At 43.3% G+C, this 20,510-nt stretch overlaps 2 protein-coding genes across 12 annotated transcripts in view; one reads left to right on the forward strand and one right to left on the reverse strand.

Moving 5' to 3' along the window:
• Positions 1 to 20,510, reverse strand: part of C13H7orf57 (chromosome 13 C7orf57 homolog) — a 22,621-nt gene continuing 2,111 nt past the window's right edge. Inside the window, exons 1-10 of one of the 10 annotated variants that reach the window (XM_028751812.2) lie at positions 18,595 to 18,700; positions 17,604 to 17,660; positions 15,795 to 15,992; positions 14,629 to 14,752; positions 14,316 to 14,472; positions 8,650 to 8,697; positions 7,248 to 7,348; positions 5,684 to 5,799; positions 4,833 to 4,983; positions 1 to 799 (exon numbers count right to left, since the gene is read on the reverse strand). In XM_028751812.2, coding sequence (XP_028607645.2) covers positions 757 to 799; positions 4,833 to 4,983; positions 5,684 to 5,799; positions 7,248 to 7,348; positions 8,650 to 8,697; positions 14,316 to 14,472; positions 14,629 to 14,752; positions 15,795 to 15,992; positions 17,604 to 17,658 — 993 coding nt within the window. In that variant the 5' untranslated portion in view covers positions 17,659 to 17,660; positions 18,595 to 18,700 and the 3' untranslated portion in view covers positions 1 to 756. Of the gene's footprint in view, positions 800 to 4,832; positions 4,984 to 5,683; positions 5,800 to 7,247; positions 7,349 to 8,649; positions 8,698 to 14,315; positions 14,473 to 14,628; positions 14,753 to 15,794; positions 15,993 to 17,603; positions 17,661 to 17,807; positions 17,949 to 18,098; positions 18,231 to 18,594; positions 18,701 to 20,510 lie in introns of those variants that run through there. The other 9 variants (XM_028751811.2, XM_028751814.2, XM_028751815.2 and 6 more) reach the window with 9 other exon arrangements.
• Positions 18,299 to 20,510, forward strand: part of SUN3 (Sad1 and UNC84 domain containing 3) — a 19,895-nt gene continuing 17,683 nt past the window's right edge. The window contains exon 1 of one of the 2 annotated variants that reach the window (XM_028751805.2): positions 18,299 to 18,430. The gene's annotated coding sequence lies outside the window, so the exon portion shown is untranslated. Of the gene's footprint in view, positions 18,431 to 18,551; positions 18,661 to 20,510 lie in introns of those variants that run through there. The other variant, XM_028751806.2, reaches the window with a different exon arrangement.

Genomic DNA, 20,510 nt, shown 5'->3' on the forward strand with positions numbered 1-20,510 from the left:
TTGTTATCACTCTCTTATGATGTTTATTCAAACAGAATTCCAAGTATATATGCAAGTTTATATGATGTGAGGTATACATCAGAACAATATGAGAATGGTGTTAAAAACGATCATTTCAATCCAACCTCCTGAATAATAACCTCAATGCCAATATACATACAAGTTCAAAATATATAAAACATCACAACAATCTGGCTTTCTACTTACCCCATTCAACACTTGGAAGCAGAAAAATAAAGACTCAGCTTTGCAAAGTTTATGTTGCTCAAACTGGTCTCAAGGGTTTTGTTCCACTAGAGACTCTCTACAGTAGTGCAACCCCATAGCAAAGCATCCATTAACCAGGACTGCAGGGATGCTACTGTTCACCAACTCTCAAGCAGCCCACGTAGCTTTAGAACATGAGGTTACAAGGCAAACCTTGGCAGAAGTGGGTGAAAAGTAGAAGCAGAAAGCAGGTTCAGGTACAGGCGGAGGCATTAACAGCAGAAGCAAGCATCCAGGCTTTAAAAGCTTACGGGGGTAGATTATTGGACCAAACTCACGTCAGCTGCAAACTTACTGAAACAAACAGGAAAACCAACAGGAATGAATGTGGTCCACTGTTTAAATATCCTGGTTAAAAAGACACATAATCTAACACATCAACATATAATTATTGAAGCCTGCTTCCTAAGCTCTATTATAGTCTTCTGCACTCAGTGCTGTTTTGAAATAGTGAGAATTTTGACAATTCTATGAAGTATCTGCTTTTACTCATTGTCTGTTTGTGTTGATTCTGGCTGGGATGTCTCTGAATCTGAAAAACAAGAGGTGACAGAAAAATGAGCATTTTTTCTCACTCAAAGACATTAAATATCAATTTCTTTCTTGTACAAAAAAGATTCTCTGAGGTCAATGAAGGATGGCCCTGCTTGCGTAATATTGAAATGAACTAACAGCAATGAAATTGGGTTGCTCCTTGTACATTTGGACTGCTCTTCCTCTTTCTAATTTCCTTTTCAGTGTGAACAGTGTTGCTTTAATAGTACATTCTAGGGGTCTTAGGAGGAGGGGACGACAGAGGACGAGATGGTGGGACAGTGTTCTCGAAGCCACTAACATGAGTTTGACCAAACTGCAGGAGGCAGTTGAAGACAGGAGTGCCTGGCGTGCTCTGGTCCAGGGGGTCACGAACAGTCGGACACGACTAAACAACAACAACAACAACAACAACAAGGGGTCTTAGATGACCATAAGTCTAAAATGTGATGCAGCAACAAAAAAAAGCCAATGCTCTTCCAGGCTGCATCAACAGAAGTATAGTGTCCAGATCAAGGGAAGTTAATAGTCCGGCTCTATTTTGCCTTGGTCAGACCACACCAGGAATATGGTGTCCAGTTCTGGGTGCTACAAGTTAAGAAGGCTATTGACAAGCTGGAAGGTGTGCAGAGGAGGGCAACCAATATGATCAAGGGTCTAGAAGCCAAACCTGCTGAAGAATAGTTGAGCAAGTTGGATATGTTTAGCCTGGGAAAGAGGAGACTGAGAGAAGATATGACAGCCAGCTTCAAATATCTAAATGACTGTCAAATGAAATATGGGATGCTCTTGCATGGAAACCTGGAAGGCCCTGAGAGCATCCTAGAGCCTGCATGCTGAGGAGGACTTGTCTGTTAAGCAATCTGGAGAGTTTAAAAGTAATCTGCTTTGCTTGAGGGGAGGGAGGTAGAAGCATAGAATTGTAGAGTTGGAAGGGACCCCAAGGGTCACAAAATAACAACATATGATGCCCATCTGACTGGGTTGCCACTCCAACAAAATCTAAAGAACACAATAAAACATCAACCATTAGAAAGGCCTGCTCTGCACACCAGCTCTGGAAAGTAAGGCTGGTGGGGCAGCCAGCCCATTTTTGCATATATGCACCACCCCAGAACATACCCCCCCTCACAAGATGCAACCATACCGTATATTATATTTTTGTATGTTTTTCTTGTTGGTGCTTTTAGTATTAAACCACTTCAAGAGGTTACATAGGAAGCAATTCATAAATGCAACCAAATCAATAAAAGAAATGAAATGAAATGAAATGAAATGCAAGTGCTGTTGGTTGCAGCTTCAGATACTAGAATTGCATTTCTTCCCCTGAAGGTTCAGGTGTGCACCTTGGGTGTGTTTCTGGGCTCTCTGCTAACACAGGGAATTAGATGTGGTATCCAGAAGAGCCTTTAACCAGCTTAGGTTGATAAGCTTGTTGTTTCCCTTTCTGGATAACCTGTTTTAGATGTGGCTACCCAGCTATTTGTGGGGGCCAAGCAATCAGTTATGTGACATCAATATTGTGCCAGCTACAGTGGCTGCCAGTTTGTTCCCAGTCCAAATCAAAGTGCTGGTGATTGCCAAGGAAGCTCTAAAATAGTGGTGGCAAACCTGCAGCCTGTATCTGAATGTAATAATGCATGATTAAAAATGCTTTAAAATAGTGCAGAGTTGGCGGGAAAGTCTTTTGGAAGGCAGTATTGAGAAACCAGTGCTCACCACACCAACTTTTGCCCCTGGAAGGATGACCATGGGCCAAAGGGTTAACCACCCCTGCTTTAAATGGCATGGGACCAGGTTACCTTAGGGACCACCTGCAGCAATATGGAGACCCTGTTGAGATGCCTACAGTAAAATGTATTAGTTTGGGGGTCATAAGAAACAGGGTCTTCTCTGCCCTGGCCCCTTACCTATGGAATTCAATCCTTGGGGAGATGCCCTCCCCAATTTCACTTAAACTAGCTTCAAAGTCACATCTGTTTAGAAAGGCATTTGGAGTTTAAATTGGAATGCTAGGTAATTGGGGCTCTTTGAGCAGGGCTTGTTTTAGTCAGTTTTATGGTTAGATGGAAATAGGGTGCTCTGCTTATTGTTCTATTAACGGTTTTGATGAATTGCATGCGAGGTCTGTTCTAAATGGTAGTACTGAAGTTCTTTAAAATAACAAAAATACACTTTTTTATATCCTCAGTATTCTATTACATTGATGACTTCCACATTACAACCCCCCCCCCCAAATCTATGGAAATACTGTCCTAGAATAGTAAATTCCATGTTTAACCAGCACACATGAACCAATGGAGATGGCGCTGATGTGGGATCCATTAGCCTGCCAAGCACAGGGCATCCCATGTGTGCAGGTAGATTAATGAATACCTTTAAACTAAATTCCTAGGCCGGGTGTATGATTCTAGTCATGCCATGTAATGCTGTGCACCTTTACTTGGAAGAAAACCCTGCTGTCAGTGGATCCTACTTCTAGGTAAGTGTACAGGACTAGAGCGTCACAGTGCAATCCCATGCATGCCTGCTCAGAAATATAAAGAAACACTGGCTGAATGGGATTGCAGCACAATTTTTAAAATTATGGGTTTTATGTAATAATTGAGGCATATAACAGAGTTGTTATTCTGACACACAAGAGTTCATTGTCCTAATTTGGATTATTGTCCTTTTCTAAAAGTATTCTGCTTTGCTTTAGTATACCTCAGCTGCATGAACAAGTTTAATAAACTTCTTAGAACAACTCTCCCCCTGTCTCAGCCATCCTGGCTAATCAGTTTTCTTTCCTTTTCTTACCTTCTCCAACACAGCACATACATGGTCCCTTTAGAAATCACTGTGGATATCTTAACTTTGCTTGATCCATTCTCTAAAGACACTACAACACAAATATAACCTTCCTACCTGTGAGCTTCTGAAATGTGGAATTAAGTTCTAAGAAACAGTTTGGATGTGATATATTCTATATACATGGAAACACTTGAACTACATATGCCTTCCAACCCTACTATTGTGTATGTGCTTTACATCATGAACTTTAGATTCTTCTTGAGTTTGCAGCCTTCTGCATAATGGCCTCATCCAGTGAGGCACAAGTGGAAAGTAAGCAAGTGCTGTAGGACTTTAATTTTGTTTCTCCAAACAGCAGCATCCCACAATGCATTGCAAGCAGCTACTCAGGGGGTTGGACTAGAATCAGGCATGGCCAAACCTGGCCCTCCAGCTGTCTCGGGACTACAATTCCCATCATCCCTGACCACAGGTCCTGTTAGCTAGGGGTGATGGGAGTTGTAGTCCCAAAACAGCTAGAGGGCCAAGTTTGGTCATGCCTGGACTAGATGATCCCCGGGGTCGCTTCCAACTCTACAATTCTATGGTTCTAGTGTTTTTAAAATCAGCCAGTGATGCAGTGCAGAAAAAAATGAAGTAAGCATCACTGCATATGCCGATCTCCTTCTCATGATTGGGGACCTTGTGTAGAATGTATCATTGTATTTTATTATGAATTTCCAAAGCAAAACTTTCAACCAATTTAAAATAAATGCAGTGTTACTGCCCTCTATTTGGATATGCCCGAGAATAAAAATTGAGAAGAAAATATTTTCTTCTAGGTCTACTAATACCCAACTGCAAAGACTTGAGGGAAGTGAACTTAAGGGAAGTGTGAGGTGTTGAGGAGTGACAGGAGAGGCTGCTGCAGAATTTATGAGAGCGCCCACCCCTGGGACACCGAAGGAGATCTCTGCCAGCGGATAACAGCGAATGGGTGGGAAATAGAAACAAACCACTGCTCTATACAAAGCAAAAGGGTTTTCCCCAATTAATTAATTAATTAATTAATTAAGCTAGAAGTAAAAATTCATATTAAAAACATTTGTAATAAGCTTTACGTTTAAAAAGGTTACTTTCCTTCACTGTTAAATTCTACTGACAATTAAAGAAAAAGACTATATATGTTTGGAAATGAGTAATTCTTAGATCTGTTAAGGCAGAAATGGGCTGGTAGGATAGTGTTTTGGGTGGCATACATTCTGAGGTTGAAGAATGGCTTCTTAGGCTGGGCCCCCATTTCAAGTCCAGATTGAGATCTAGGTTTTCTTTTGTATGACAATGTGTGTTTCCTAGCTTTCTGCCTCTTTTCTATTTTCTTCTGGTACTCACTTGGAGGAAGAAGAGAATCTGTAAGAAACAACAGAAAAGGAATTCTTTATTTAATATGCATTCATGTCATAAAATAAGCCTCAGTTGCTTTAATAGTCTTACAAGGTATTTGTTAGGGGGCAAATGAGCTAAAAAGGTGTCCAAAAGCTTTTGAATACAATAGGATATTTGCACAGGCTTCATTCTGTAAATGCTATTATCTTATTAGAAGGCAAGTCTTTTCAAAAGGAGCATTGAAAAATAAATATTATATTTGGGTGCCATTTATCCATGCTACCTTGCATCTTTAAGTGGAATTATGATTTGGCATAAGCAACGATGTCCGATGTCAGACTAAAGTCCAGTACATGCTGCCCTGGAAGCAATTTCCATTGGAGTTTACAGAAGTTACATATAAAACTGTGTAAAGGTTTAGTGTATAACATACAGCACTCAAGTAGTTTATTTTCTATATGCTCTACAAATACTGCAGAATGAATGCAGATTAAGTTAGCTCTACTCTATCTGAACAGAAACAAAATCCCAAAAACTTGTCCCGAATAAACAATATACCGGGTTTGTAGGCAATACAAAGAATAAGCTATGAATTGAAGCCCAATTTCCATATATCTACTGGAATGTTTTATGGGATTAATACACATATTTGCATAGGTCTACGTTACAAAGAAAGACATAGGTCAGTAAATACTGCTTATTTTTTTAAAGTCTAAAATGTTACCATTAGGCTGCGAGTTCTTTTTCTCCCAGTCATCACGCTGTTGAAGCCACTCATCTCCATAACCACTGCTGATCAGTTTGCTGAAGTTTACAGGTTCGTTTTTTTTGTGAGCAGGCCTATACGAGAACACCAAACAAGAAGCAAGCCTTTTATCAAAACTGGTACCCATCTTTTCTTTTTCTTTACTATGATAACATTTTTTAAAAATAGGCAAATAAAAGTCGTTGACATTTTTAGAAGAGTGCCATGAGTCCAAATGGTCAATGGTTATACCTGGCGCCATGGTTTTTCAACAGTTACTTACAATAATTTACTGTTAGTGTTGACAACAAACACTATGGGGAACCTGATGGTCATCAGAGCATCCCAATGCAAACATACAGAGAAGCAGAGCCAAAGAATTACATTAGGTGGATCCAAATGTTTGAACATGTCTGGTGAGGTTTTTAAACACCAGATCTCTGTGCTATATTAAAAAGTGTTTTTGAAGCTTCCTTTTGTATTCGAAGCATTCTGGCTTTGTGGCAAAAAGGCCTCTAGTAGAAGTATTTGCATGGTTCTTTGAATGCCAGCTGGTAAAACAGATCCACGTGCAAATCTTCACATAGGGACAACATACATTGATGCACACCTTCTCAACATCCAGCAGTGAAGAAAAAGTTGCTTCAAGTAACCCCAGTCAAAACAGGAACTAATGGTAAATATGAATGACTAAGACAAGTAACTTACGTGATCGAAAGACGTCAAGCCTACAGCAATCCCAAATGATATCAGGGGCATGCATTGCTGAGAGGGCGCAAGATGGCACAACCAGGCACCCCCACAACAGGCTCCCTCCCTCACCAAGCTGTGCCCTGGCTGGGCCTTCAGGGCTGCAGCAGCAGCACCTCCTTCTCCTCATGGCCGGCTGAGAGGGAGGAGGATGGCGGCAGCAGCAGCGCCACCCACCAAGGAGAGGCGAGAGCCTCTGGCAGCCGTTGCTGGTCTGCCCTCACTGTGAGCTGGCTTTGAGCCTTTCTCCATCCATCCCCTTGCCTCACTCGCTGCCGGCTCAGACCACTGTGGCTTGGTAAGCGATGAGGGCTTGGGTCCGCGCAGCCGCACTCTGCCCCCGCCCCAGCACACACACACGCATCCTGGGTGCAGAGAACCTGTGCTACGCCCTTGAATATGTTCCCAAAATAAAGCAAGGTGTACTCTGGTCTCCATTTTCACCTGTTCCAGATTACCAGTCATGTAACATGACATCCAACGAGGCTTCTCATCTGGTACACTGACAAATAACTGAAACAGTGTACATATGGTAATCTAGGGTAGTTTTTAATAAACTACACTTTTTTAAAAAGTGTGCATACTGCCTCCCAAATATATCTTATTGTGATTATATGCTTATTGTTAAGATCAGCATATAGCCATCACTATGATGCAATACACTAATTCATACTCAAACTGAACTGGAGCAAAGGGTAACAATTTTATGCACAGCTTTACACTGGCAAGTTGAGTACTTGCACATCCATCTGTAAGGTCTGGATTTAAAACACAGCAATTATATTTAGCTAACATTGGAGGGAAGTAGAGTCGGTTTCCTCCATGAAATTCTTTAGTTGCAATAGGTTGTGGTGTTCTGTGTGGGTATCTTGGCGTTATAGCAGGAAGCTTTATCTGTGTAAAAAAGATAATGCTAATTCAGTAATGGACATACATATACCTATGATTAAAACAGGTTGAAATAACAGCTAAAAAGGAAGAATATTCCCTGCAATATATTCTGTAGCAATCTGTACATGGCTCCTGTATTAGGCTCCTGTTTTTGTGATGTTGTCGCTCAAAGTAATCTGATCTGTCTAGGCTGAGAAATAAAAAAGTTTGATATGTGATGACTAGAACTTTTGAGTTGGGCTGATCAAGACTGGACCCGTTCCCCATATGCTATAAACCCAATTCAAATCAGTTGTAACACAACATGTAGATTGACCCTTAGCATTACTTCCAAAGGGTGGTTAAGGTTGCTTAGTTTCTGTTAGGGCTTTATGCAAGGTTAAGTGCACCTTTAACGTGCAGGTTTTAAATATGTACACTGAAGTGAGACGGTGTTGGAAGGAGCATGTGTGCAAGTTCACATTTGCAATGTTGTGTCTGCACTACCTGTGTTTATTCAAGTTCTGATTACCAGTGGTATGTGCCATTTGAATGCTAAAATTGTAAGCTTTATCTTAAAATATGAGGGCCAAACTGCCCGTGCTGTTATATGCCTCTTTAAATTTTGTGTGCAGATTTGGAAGGAAATCCCCCACTGGTGACAATTTAGGATTTCCTCCTCACCCTACAAAGCAAATACCAGAGGAGGGGTTTTCCTCGGGAGGAAGGCAGAGAGTTAAAATTGCTTTATAAACTTGCTGGGATTCCAGTTACGATTACCATCCTGCATGTTAAATACAAGAACACATTTAAAATCTTGTCAAGTTTAGTCTCAGGTTTTAAGAAAAAGCTCACATTTTCGAGCAGGTGCATACTTCAGAATGACAAAACTTGAGTATACACAGGGTGATGCATACAGAAACTTCAGAATTTATTAACCAAGGTAACAGTGGAATATGAGCTTCCACGTGCCCATCCCAGCCCCTCCACCACAGTGAACTCCTTAGTCAGGCTGATTGGAATACTAAAAGAGCACTGATTGGAACAGTACTAAAAAGCTTTTCATGCTAACCAGTTTTATTCTTTACCAGAATCTGAAACTTTGAAGCTGGCTAGAAAACTACTAAAAATACAAATGCATCCAGGAATCAACCCTGACTTTTAAAAGGAGGGGAGGCCACAGCAGTAACTTGGAGAAAGATTTCGCAATGATGTGCTGATGGAATCGCCAAATACCTGTTTCTTGGCTTAGTCTTTAAAATGGTCAATTTGAGATTTTCCCTCTGTCTTTAATCAAATCCAATTCTAGTTTCAGAAAAACTCACCTCTTCTTTTGTGCTGCCTGGAGAGCCCTCAACTTGTACTCCATTTTCCTGTTGGGATTTAAAAAAACAAACAAAACATAATTTAAGTAATAGATCTTAAAGATAACAGAAAAGAGATCAGGAAAGAGTGTTTAATGTTTTACAAAAATGATCAGCTTGGTCACATAAAGTGTATACTACCTGACTTGCCTCCGAACAAACTTCATTTCAGAAAGAATAGAACCTTTCTGCTGGGGTGGGGGGCAAGGTAAAATTTAAATCATGAAAATGATGTACACAAATATTATGTCTCCTCTCTGAGCCACAGCTCCAGCAAGATTCTGATACTGCTTTTAAATTTTTTAAAAAGGTAACCCTCAACAGATCCCTTTGTTCCTGATCATCCCATTTCACATCTAGTTCCATACTCTTTAGAAACAGAGTATGGAAGCTTTAATAATAATATAAAAAGATAACCAGTGTTCCTGAAAACACTCCCAAATAAACATTAACGTTCAGAAAAAAAGAACATATATTCTGGAAGCTGAAAAGAATGGATCTATAATCACTTGAATAACCTGATCTAGAATGCACAAGAGGCTTCCATGTTTTTAATGAGACCTGAGAAGAACCCTCTGGGATTAAAATGTTTTTGTACTGTGATATGTCCTTAAGGATTTATTTCTTTACCTGGAACCAACACACTTTCCCCTGATAGAATAAACTAAGGAGGCTGAACTTTAAACAGTACTCCTGGCTAGTATTTCTTATATCCTGACAAAACAATTAAAACCCATAACTCTAAGTAAGCAGGTATCTGAAAATAGTTTATGACTGCAATCCAGTAATGTACTTATCTGAGAGTTAGGCCCATTAGACCCAATGGGACTTGCTTCTGAGAAGATATATAAAATGAAAGTTTCAGAAAGCTAATGAAATTTAAATCCAAGATTTCAGCAGTTATTTCTCAAGATTTAGCCATAAGGGTTGGCCATCAGGCAATTAAATTAAGTTTATATGTGATTCCTGTTGAAGGACAAAAGCCACACTATCCATTCAAAGTTAATTTCACCCAATTCAGTGGGAGAGGTTTTAATCAGAACAACTTTGCTACTGAAATCAACTACTATGCTTCATTTTGGCTGAATTGTGCCCAATATTACTTCAGAGGGATCCTTAAAAGAGCTGGGAGACAAATGCAGCAAAGTAAGATACTATGACCTGGTTTGCATGCGGTGCTATGCCAAACTATGGTTCGGTGTTACGAAGCAAGGATGCTGGTGCAGAGAGCAACAATCTCACCTGCGTCACTTCTTCCCCAGTCCTGCTGTTGCCACGAATGTCCTCAAAGGGCACAAGAAGCTATCCCTGAACAGAGAAATCTCTTTCCCATTTAGTCAAGGTCTTAGTTTGACAAAATTTGTATAAATTAAGCAGGGAAATTAAAAAACAAACCAACCTGATAATAATTTTATTAGTTTGTCAGCTTAATTACAATGATACAAAAAGCATCTTAAGTCATAACCAGGATGACAGAATGAGTTGGAACGCCACCTCCCCCCCCCCCCCGCCAGGGTCATCTAGTTCAAATCCCTGCAATGCAGGAACCTCAACCAAGTTACATAAGAAATTTACACCCTTCAAAGGGATTATTTCACACTATATTCTTCACTAGTGGGAAGTGCCTGGCACTTCCCAGGAATCTGAAGAAACCCCAAAATATTGCGATTTTTCAAAGGATAGTGTAATTAGTGAGTTTTAGGGCTGTGCACAACTATCCACTTACCCACCCGGGCTTCACCCTTCCCTGGGGAATGCTTGACCCAGCCCCAAATCAATTTGAGTGTGGCAAAGGGAGCTAATGTTTACTTAGTGTTATTCTGGCCTGTCATCTTGAGTCAACGTGTCATCTGGTATCTAAACATAGACCACCTCCTCCACCTTGGGAACGATCGTGCTGACGCTATCTCTTCAAAGGCATCTAAGCTTGGCACTGGTTGGCAACGTAAGAGTAAGTAAGAAGAGTTTGGATTTGATATCCCACCTTTCACTCCCTTTAAGGAGTCTCAAAGCGACTAACAATCTCCTTTCCCTTCCTCCCCCACCACAAACACTCTGTGAGGTGAGTGGGGCTAGGAGACTTCTGAGAAGTGTGACTAGCCCAAGATCACCCAGCAGCTGCAGGTGGAGGAGCGGAGATGCAAACCCGGTTCCCCAGATTACAAGACTACCGCTCTTAACCACTACACCACACTGGCTCCCATCAGATCACATCAGATTTGGCACAAATCACATCAGATTTGGCAAAGTTCCACCAAACAGGGTGATAGTATCTTTAGAGGTGTACAATTCTGCGTAATTTGGACCCATCATGCTATATTGGGCAAAGTCATATATCAATCCGTAATCTTGAGTCAACATGGTGCCCAGTGTCCAACTGTAGGATTAGACCACCACCTCTACCTTGGGAACTCTCTTGCTGGGTTTGGTGATGTTATCTCAAGAGGCATCTAAATTGGTGCAAGTTGGAACTGTCATTCCAAATTGGGCAAAGTCCTATAAAATGGGGTGACAATATCTTCAGAGGTATAAAAATCTGTGTACTTTGAACCCATCCTACCAAATTGAGCAGTTACACCAAAGTCACATTTCGGTCTGCCACCTTGATTCAAAATGGTGCCTTGTGTCCAAAGACAGATGCATATTGCCACCTCCATATGAGGAACCCTGATGCAGTTTGGGGACAATATCTCAAGAGGCATCCAAACTGGTGCAGGTAGGAACTACCCTGCCAAATGGGGCAACAATATCTTCAGAACCATCCAAATTGGTGTAGTCTGGACCCATTACACCAAAAACCAGGCAAACTCACACCAAAGTCACATTTTGATCTGCCATCTTGATTCAAAATGGTGCCTTGGCATCCAAACATTGATGAAAGCTGCCATCTCCCCCTCGGGAACCCTTGTACAGAGTTTGGCAACAATACAGTATCTTGAGAGGTAGCCAGACCCATAGAGAACAGAGACATACAGAAAAACGACTATCCAAAATATATGCTAGATTTTAGCACCCAAATACCATACTTTTTCCAAAAAAATGTTGATTTCTATAAACTGTAGGCACACTCCAGCTGTTTCTAAAAGTGACAAAAAGTACAAGTGTCTGCACCCCAGCCCCCAAATCTGCTGCAGTTCATGGAAGACATTATATATGAGGATTGTGTTGTTAAGTCCTACAACACATTCTGGGGCTGGAAGGTAAAGGAAGGGTCTGCAACTAGTCTAGTTTTAAGGATTCTGGAGTCTATACAGAGCCAACATCAATTTAGCCGCTGATAGTTTCTTTCCAGTTCTAGGACACAGCTTGGTTCTGAATGAAACAGCATCATATGGTGACATTTCATGTTCAGTGCAAATAAATTTGTGTAATTCAATAGAAAAAAATATTATGATTATTTTCATTTATTACCCACCTTTCATCCTAAGGCCCCATGGCAGTGATTATTATGTGACCTTAGGGTGAAAGTTGGGTAATAACTGGTTTCCCACAGGCATCTGGCTGACCACTATGACAGCAGGAGGCTGGAGTGGGCGGGCCATTGGCCTTGTCCAGCAGAGCTCTTCTTACGGAGAGGTATATTTTTAGGACCCACCTGATTTTTGTGATTGTAAGTTGCTTTGGGGCCTGAGTCAATCAGAGCTATAAACACTGTGAACACCATGGGCTCAGAAACAAACTGGCCACTAGTGCAGCTGTTTTAAAACAGGGGTTATGTGAGATCGAAACAGAACGCCAGCCAGTAATCTGGCCGCTGCACTTTGGACTAATTGAAGCTCCTGCTGTGTCTTCAAGGGCAGCCCCACACAGAACAGAGTGCAACAATATGATCTGGAAGTTATCACAGCATGGAGTACAGTGACCAAATTGCTTTGTTTAAAAGGTGTCGTAGCTGGTGAACCAGCCACAGTTGGGGGAAAAGGCACTCCTGGTCACCAAGGCCACCTGAGCCTCCAGGGTCAGCGCTGAATTCAAAAACACTCCCAGGCTGTAGACCTGCTCTCACCAGAACAAGCCATCTCCTCACCTCCTGGACATCAGAACTTGGGACACATAACACCTCTGTCTTTTCAGGATTCAGCTTCAGTTTAATGGCCCCCATCCAAACCACTGCCTCCAAGCACCTGTCTAACACCTCAACTGCCTCTCCTGATTCAGATGAAACAGAGAGGTAGAACTGGGTGTCATCTGCATACTGATGACGTTCCACTCCAAATCTCCTGATCACAGAACCAGAGACCTCATATAGATGTTAAATAGCATGGGAAACAAGATACGACCCTATGGGACACTACAGGACACCAAATGCTAGCCTCCCATAACTACTTCTTAGAAATGTCCCAGGAAGTAGGAGTGGACCCACTGAAGTACAAGGTCCCCAGCCCCAACCTCCCTGAGACAATATGCTCCTCTAGAAGGATATTGTGGTTAATAGGATTGAAAGCCACCAAGAGATCAAGCAGAACAAGCAAACTCAAGCTCCCATCTCTTTCCCAACAAATGTCATCAACCCAAGTGGCCAATGTGGTTTCAGTGCCACGGGCAGGCCTGAAACCAGAGTGGAATGGATCCAAGTAATCAGTTTCCTCCAAGCATGCCTGCAGCTGGACCAACTTATCGAGCACCTTGCCCCCAAAGGGGATATGATCATTTTTAAACACTTCCACAAATTCTATGAAATGAGCCAGTCTGGCTGCTCCTGCCTATCAATGTTTTTAGCCAATGAGTGAAGACGGATTTGTGACTGACAAGTGAGCTGTTTGGATACCAGATAACAGGAAACGCTGGGTCCTAAAGAGCTGCTCTTCCACCTGCCCTTTAGTGCACTTTTCCTGCTTCTGTCTTATTTTTTAGTTCCTGGAATCTCTGTAGTTTGTCCTCTTGCTTTCCCTAGCAGCCAGGTTGCATTTTGTTTGTGGTGGCTTCATCTGAGATCAGGTAGTTTCTAGAGGTTATTTTCTGCAAATACTGTTAAACAATGTTTGAGTGGATGTTAACTTCAAAAGGAAAATTTGAAACATTTGCTAAGGGGCATGTCACCTGCTGTACAGCAGTTCAAGATCAAGCACTCATTAAGAATTCACTGTATAGGTAACTTACAGTATAATGTAATCTACTCAGAAGTAAGTTTCTTTTTATTTAATGGAGCTTGCTCCCAGGTAAGTGGATGCAGGATGGCAGCCTAGGCTTTGGTTTAGGGTTGGCACTGGGGCGAAACAGGCATTTCTGCATTGTAGCAGACAGAAAATCAATAAGTGAAACCTTTTTGGTGGGGAAATAAAGTCATGGGAAAAGCTTCACCATGACTGTACTCTCTAATGTTGTGTTATGCCACACTCTCCATGGCAGCTGTGTTGTGTTATGCCATGTCATTTCCCCATGGTGGCCATTTTTTGATTGGCACCCACAGCAATACCTGATATAGATCTGCCCTGAAATCTATGGATGCAGGGCAGTATACAAATTCTAATAATAAGAAGAATAAGAATATATTTTCAACTGCAAATTTGACAGAGACCCACATTATTAGGCAGAGAAATACAAAACACCAGATGTGCTAGTTCATTGGGATTTGCGTGAGGTGCTGCTGTCCTGACCCACTCACCAACCAAGAGAGATTCACATACCTCTCTTTTCTCTTTGTTCTCTTTGTCTTCAGCATCTCTTTGCCAAACACTTTTCATATCAAAATCAAAAGGCCCTCTTTTAGGCTCATAGCTGGCAGGTTGATCAGCCTTAAACTCCTCGTGGACCATGTAGTCTGGCATAGCTGAAACTCGAGGCCTGCAGAAAACAGTTTTACCGTTTACTGTGAAGTATTTTGTTATGAAAGGTTCCAGGTGCTTCCAAATGCTGTGACATTTTCTTCCTTTCAACATTCTTCAACTCCACTCTTCCTCAGTCACCCAAAAGAGATTAGCATGAAGACAGAATACTTACTTAGACTCATCAGCTGCTGCTGCTGCTGCTGCTGCTGGTTTCCCATGATGTGTATACCACTCAGGTGCACCATAAGACCCCAGAGACACTTTCCGTGGAGTAGGTGTAAAATGTCTCAACAAGTCTTAAGTGAAGGAGACAAAGTTATTTAAGTTTTGTTTTTTTAAGCAAGTAGATAACTAGTTTTCTGGACATTATTAAAACAAGAGGGCAATATAAAAAATGCTTCATTCTATCCCTCCCCATGAGATTAAGGGGCAAACTATACTAGGTGACAGAGACCTACGACAGGATCTCCTGGTGCTGGCCCTGCCACTAGTATGCAGCCTGTAATCACATTTCCCTGAGGGAATGTGGTCCTTGGCCCTGAGAAGGTCGTCCACTGCTGCTCTAACCAATGTGCCTTCCCAACAAATGTTTCAAGCATGATTTTTTTTTAAGTAGACGGAGAAACTTATTTTCTCTCTCACACACATGCTCATGCACCATGGCTCACACACAAATCTGCCTGCCTTCCCCAATTCCCTACACTACAAAAAAGAATACTGAAAATATCCAAATAGAGGCAGAAAAGGAGGGAAGGGAAACAGATCAAATGATTTCATTTTTTTTCATTTGAATTCAAGAGAAACAATCATTTGTCAGAAGATCTCTACTTACTAACAGAGCAAACCAATATACAGAAATAAAAACACAAAAGCAACTGCATTTATGCCTGGATTAACTCCCCTCCATGCTGATTTACAAATAAAATTGTTCCCTGAGGCTGTTACTTATCTGGGGGGAAATGTGCATGTTTCCTCTGATAGCTGCTTTCAGGTAAGGTGATGCATTTACAGCTTGATTCAATGCACTTTTACTCTGAAGTAAGCCCACTGATTTGAATTGGCCTTACCCAAAGGTAAATATGCAATTTTTAGTTACGTAAGTATGAATTCAACCAAGATTGCCACAAAAGGTTACAGAATACTGCTAAAATTGTGGGTTCTTTCAAAGCAAAAGAACCTGCATTTCTGCAACATCAAAGCTTTCAGGGTGGCATGGAACATCCATATTTTGTGTTTTTTATCCTCCCCAATGTCCCCAAATTTCTTATAGCACTTTCCAGACCATTTATATGTATAAGCCTCCTGAAATTGCCATGAGATTCATATGATTTTAACTACCAGGTCGGCCTCCTTGTTTTGCCAGCTTTACATATTCCGAGTCAGTGTCTTTAATCCACTTCCTTCGCCCCCCAAATGTAATCTCACTGTGAGGATCTCCAAAATCACCGAGACCTGGGATCTGGGATGTTGGCTGCTGTTGAGCTTCAGAATTAACCGACTCCTCTGATCGCTTGAGTGGCACGTGATAGTACCAATCTGCATTAACAAGCAAAAAGATGAATATCACATTTTGAGATTTGTATTATATTAAGTGGTATAAACTTAATTTGATTTTGTTCTGTGAACCACCCTGAGACCTCCAGGTATAGATAGGGCAGTATATATATTCAATACATAATAATTATAGTTATTATAGAAAACAATGAAAAACAGGAAAACTATTCCATTTTTTGTTTTTTTAAAAGCATTTATAAAGAATAATTTATATAACTTCTACTCCCCATTACTACAAAAATCAATGACCTAATATAACAGGAACCCACACAATTAAAGTCCTGGCTGCCTCTCCTGGTACTGTTCATCAGTTAGAAAGATCAAGGGCATTTCAATGCCAAGTCAGATAGAAATGTCTCTACATCAGGATAGCCCAACCTGCAGCCCAATGGCCACACATACCCCCCCCAAGCTCTTTCTGTGAACCCCGCAAGGTGCTTGGCTGCTGCTGTAACCCTCCTGGCTTTCTCCTTTACACTGTTCCTCATTGATCCAAAAGGCATCATTTACTGCCGCTTTCCTGGTCTTCTTTTCCTGCCCTTTACTGCAAAAACACACCAGTCAAATTGTTTCTTCTTGTCTCCAAGCAGCTCCATGACTGCTTCTGTTGGTCCTCTTTTAGTCTTCTCCTCCAAACTAGAATCTTGGTCAATTTTTCCCTCCTGGACACAACAACAAGTGTGCACAAGAATGTGTATGTGTGCAAGCATAGGAGTCAACTCCTAGGGGTCAAGGTCCCTTCGGCCCACCAATAAAATATTTGAGGAGGCAGCTACCCCCCCCCAAAGTTGATGGGCATTGCCATTCAAATGGTGTGTGCACACCACATTTATGTGGGGTGTGGCTTACCTGGGCTCCCCCAGTATTTTATTCAAGTTGGCACCCCTGCATGGAAGAGAAAATAGGAGCTTTTCTCCTGGTTGCCTGCCTCCCCTTTTATTTTTAAATTGCCAAGCATGTAAAGCTGAATGCACACAAGTTAAATGTGCATAAGTAGTGAGCTTACTGTACAAAATGAAGATGTCTAAACACTGTAAACACCACAGGATCTAGTTCTGAGAAAGGTATTATACAGTCCGGAACTAAAGTTTGAGAAAAGATATATGCACAAAGATGGAAAGATACAGCCCTACCTACTATGGGGAAATGGTTGGTAAAATTATTCGACTTAGCCGAGATGGCAAAGTTAATGTGATTAATTAAAGAAAAACCACTGATATTTACTAAGGATTGGAAACTTCTTATGGACTTAATTGTGTGAAACAGAAAATGAACTTGTTATAGCTGGATTTTAAGACTGAAAAAGTATTGGCGTATAGAAAACAGAACCGTTGGATGTTGATGAGCCTCTAGCTGAGGGCTGGCTGGACGGCAGGGGCTGCCTTGGCAGGTCCCGTTGTCAGGACCACCATTTTCTGCACCTGCCTCTTGCCTTTATTTTGCACTGAAGACACTGATCCACAGTCCTTATTCTTTGCTCTGTGCGTCCTATCAAATTCAAATGTACCTAAGCTATTTTCACCAAAATAAAAAAGAGCGCAGTTTTGAAACGCTTTACATGAGAAATATCACATTTATAAACTGTGTACTTGCCACATGGTGCGTATCGATTTGGGGGTCCACGGGGCTCTTTATTTGTATTCCTCATACCTGCACAACGGGGAGAACAGGGGGGGGGGGGTTTTCAAAAGGAAGCATTTGGCCAAATCCCTGCCAAAGAAGCCAGGCCAGCCGGCCAACCCCCCAACCCCCCCATTTCTGAATCCGAAAGGCTTTTGCGCGAACTTTCCCGCCCACCTCGCAGCATCCTGAACCAAGTTCACCACAGCCTCGCTGCAGAGGCGGACTCCGGGGCTGCAGCCGGAGCTGCCCGACTCGGGTCCCTTCTGAATCCCCGGGTCCGCCGACCCGATTCCCCGCTGAGCCTCCCGAAGGAGACGCCGCCCACCCCGACCCAGCCGGGGGAGGCTCCTCCGACGGCCGCGGTTAAGGCTGCCGGGGGAGCCGCTCCGAAGGCGGTTCGCCCGGCTGGAGACCCTCCGCGAGAGGAAGAGGAGGACTCTTTCCTCCCTGGTCGCCCTCTCTCGCCTGGTTCCGGGCGAAGCCGAGGGAGCTGGCCCCGCGGGAAGACACCCTCCGCCGCCGGGCCCGATCCTTGGCGCCGCCGCCGCCGCCGAGTTCGAAGTGGGACGGGAGGCCGCCGCCGCCGCCGCCGCCGCGAGAGCGACCCAGAGGCGGAGGAGGAGGAGGAGGCCGCAAACAATCCCGTCGCCCGGCAACGGCGGCTTCGCGCGCCCTGGGAGCGGGAGGCCGAGCGGGGGAGGGAGGCGAGGCGGCCGGGAGAGGGAGAGAGCGAGCGAGCGAGGGGGTCTCGCCGGCGCCCCACGGAGGGCGACCCCAGCGGCAGGGGGCTTCCTCAGGTGAGCCGCCCGCCCGCCCGCCCGCCTCCAAGCGGGTTACGAAAGGGCGAAGCAGCCCTGGAGTCGAGGGGGACTCGCGAGAGAAGTTCAAGCCCTGAGGCAGATGGAAACCCCCTCGGCTCCCTTCGCCTCTGAGGTGGCTTGTCGGAACAGGAACGCGTTACCAGGAGGGTGTAGCTGGATTCACACGCGCACACTCGTGTGTGTCCCCAGATACACGCTGCTGAGAGGTTTGATCTTAATCTTGTCCCCACGAGAAGCTCTCACACCAAGAAAGCTTGGCTGGTTCTATGAAATAGGAGTGACAAAGGGGACTGTGGGTGCCCTGGCCTCTGCCACCCGTCTGCGGCCCCAGCCCTCGGGCCAGAGCGCGACAGGATGATGCTGCTGCTGCTGCTGCTGCATTTCCATAAGATCAACCAAGGCCAAGTCTGGTTTCCTTAAATATATCTATTGGTCTCTTTGAGGCTTTTTGCGTCCCCTCTTCTTGGTTCTGTACAAATCCTTTCAAGGAGTTTTGATATGTAAAACTTCAACAGGATTCCTTTAAATTTACTTTTGTTTGATTACTTGTTTCAGGAAATTATACTTTTGTTGTAATTTTAGGTCCGGCTTAAGGTGAAGAAATGCTTTTTGCGAGTCTAATTTCGAGTAGAAAGTGCCCCTCCAATAATAGTAATAATATTGGTTGCCCTGGCCACTTTCTCTCCCTCCCTGAAAGTGGGGGGGGGGGGGGTGACCTAGCAGTGCCTTCTATAGCAATGTACAGCTCTCTGGTCCTTCACCCCTCCATTTACTAACTAGCATAGATATGCAGGGGTAGATTTGACTACAAAAACAACCACACAAGAGATACGGTTTATTTACACATAAGTGGTACCTTGGTTTAAGAACAGCTTAGTTTATGAACAACTTGGATTAAGAACGCCACAAACCCTGAAGTAGGTGTTTTGGTTTGTGAACTTTGCATTGGAAGTAGAACATGTTTCACTTCCTGCTGAGTGTAAATTGGGCCCCCCGCTGCTATGGGAAAGCACGCCTTGGTTTAAGAACGGACTTCCGGAACAGATTAAGTTCATAAACCGAGGGACCACTGTATATACAACCTGAGCCTACAATGGGTTCAAAGCATTAACACCTCAGAAGGTCTTGCTTCTTCCCATAATCACAGCCTTGGGTTGAAGCCAAAATAAGGCATGGCTCTGACCCCCAACTTCTGCCTGCTAGCCCAGCTCTCTCACACCCCACTCTACCTCTTGTCCTTCTCCTCATCTGCCAAGTGGGGGGGGGACCCACCCATTTGCTCTCCAGCACAAAGCCGCTTCCTTTGTTATACTAACGACCATGCTCAGGCCCCAAGAAGCTGGCCTGGCTACCCCAGAAATTAGAAGGGACTTGGGCATCATCATGACCATAGCAGTTTCAAAGATAATGCCTAAATAATGACATGTTTGATATGTTTTTTCATTCACACTGATATAAGTAAAAAACCCTCCTTTTCCCTTGGGGTACCCAAGAGCCCATATAGAGTCCTCTTTATAGGTTCCCTATTGGTAGGAGAAAATAACAGAGGCCAACCAGAGAATATTGAGAAGCAAGGCAGCTAGTAAGCCTGATCTTTATTAAAGCTGTAGCAACAGGGTGCTCCCCACACACACGGGGGGGGGGGGGGGAGCACAAGTGTGCAAGCCCTTATATAGACTTTTTGAACTGCCCACCTTCAAACTCTAGACCACCCCCAGGAACATCATACATACACCACAGAAGGGGTGGTCTAAAACAGAATCCTGAGTGTGTTGTTTATCTCCTGTCTGGCAAGTTACCTGATTGCATTATCTGGGTTTTGGCCACTCTTTTGTTATTAAAGTAAAGGTAAAGGTACCCCTGACCGTCAGGTCCAGTCGCGGACGACTCTGGGGTTGTGGCTCTCATCTCGCTTTATAGGCCGAGGGAGCCGGCATTTGTCCGCAGACAGCTTCCAGGTCATGTGGCCAGCATGACTAAGCTGCTTCTGGTGAACCAGAGCAGCGCCGTTTACCTTCCCGCCTGGAGCGGTACCTATTTATTTATTTACTTGCAC

The sequence above is a fragment of the Podarcis muralis genome, chromosome 13 (assembly GCF_964188315.1).
Source record: "Podarcis muralis chromosome 13, rPodMur119.hap1.1, whole genome shotgun sequence".
In the NCBI taxonomy this organism is placed as follows: domain Eukaryota; kingdom Metazoa; phylum Chordata; class Lepidosauria; order Squamata; family Lacertidae; genus Podarcis; species Podarcis muralis.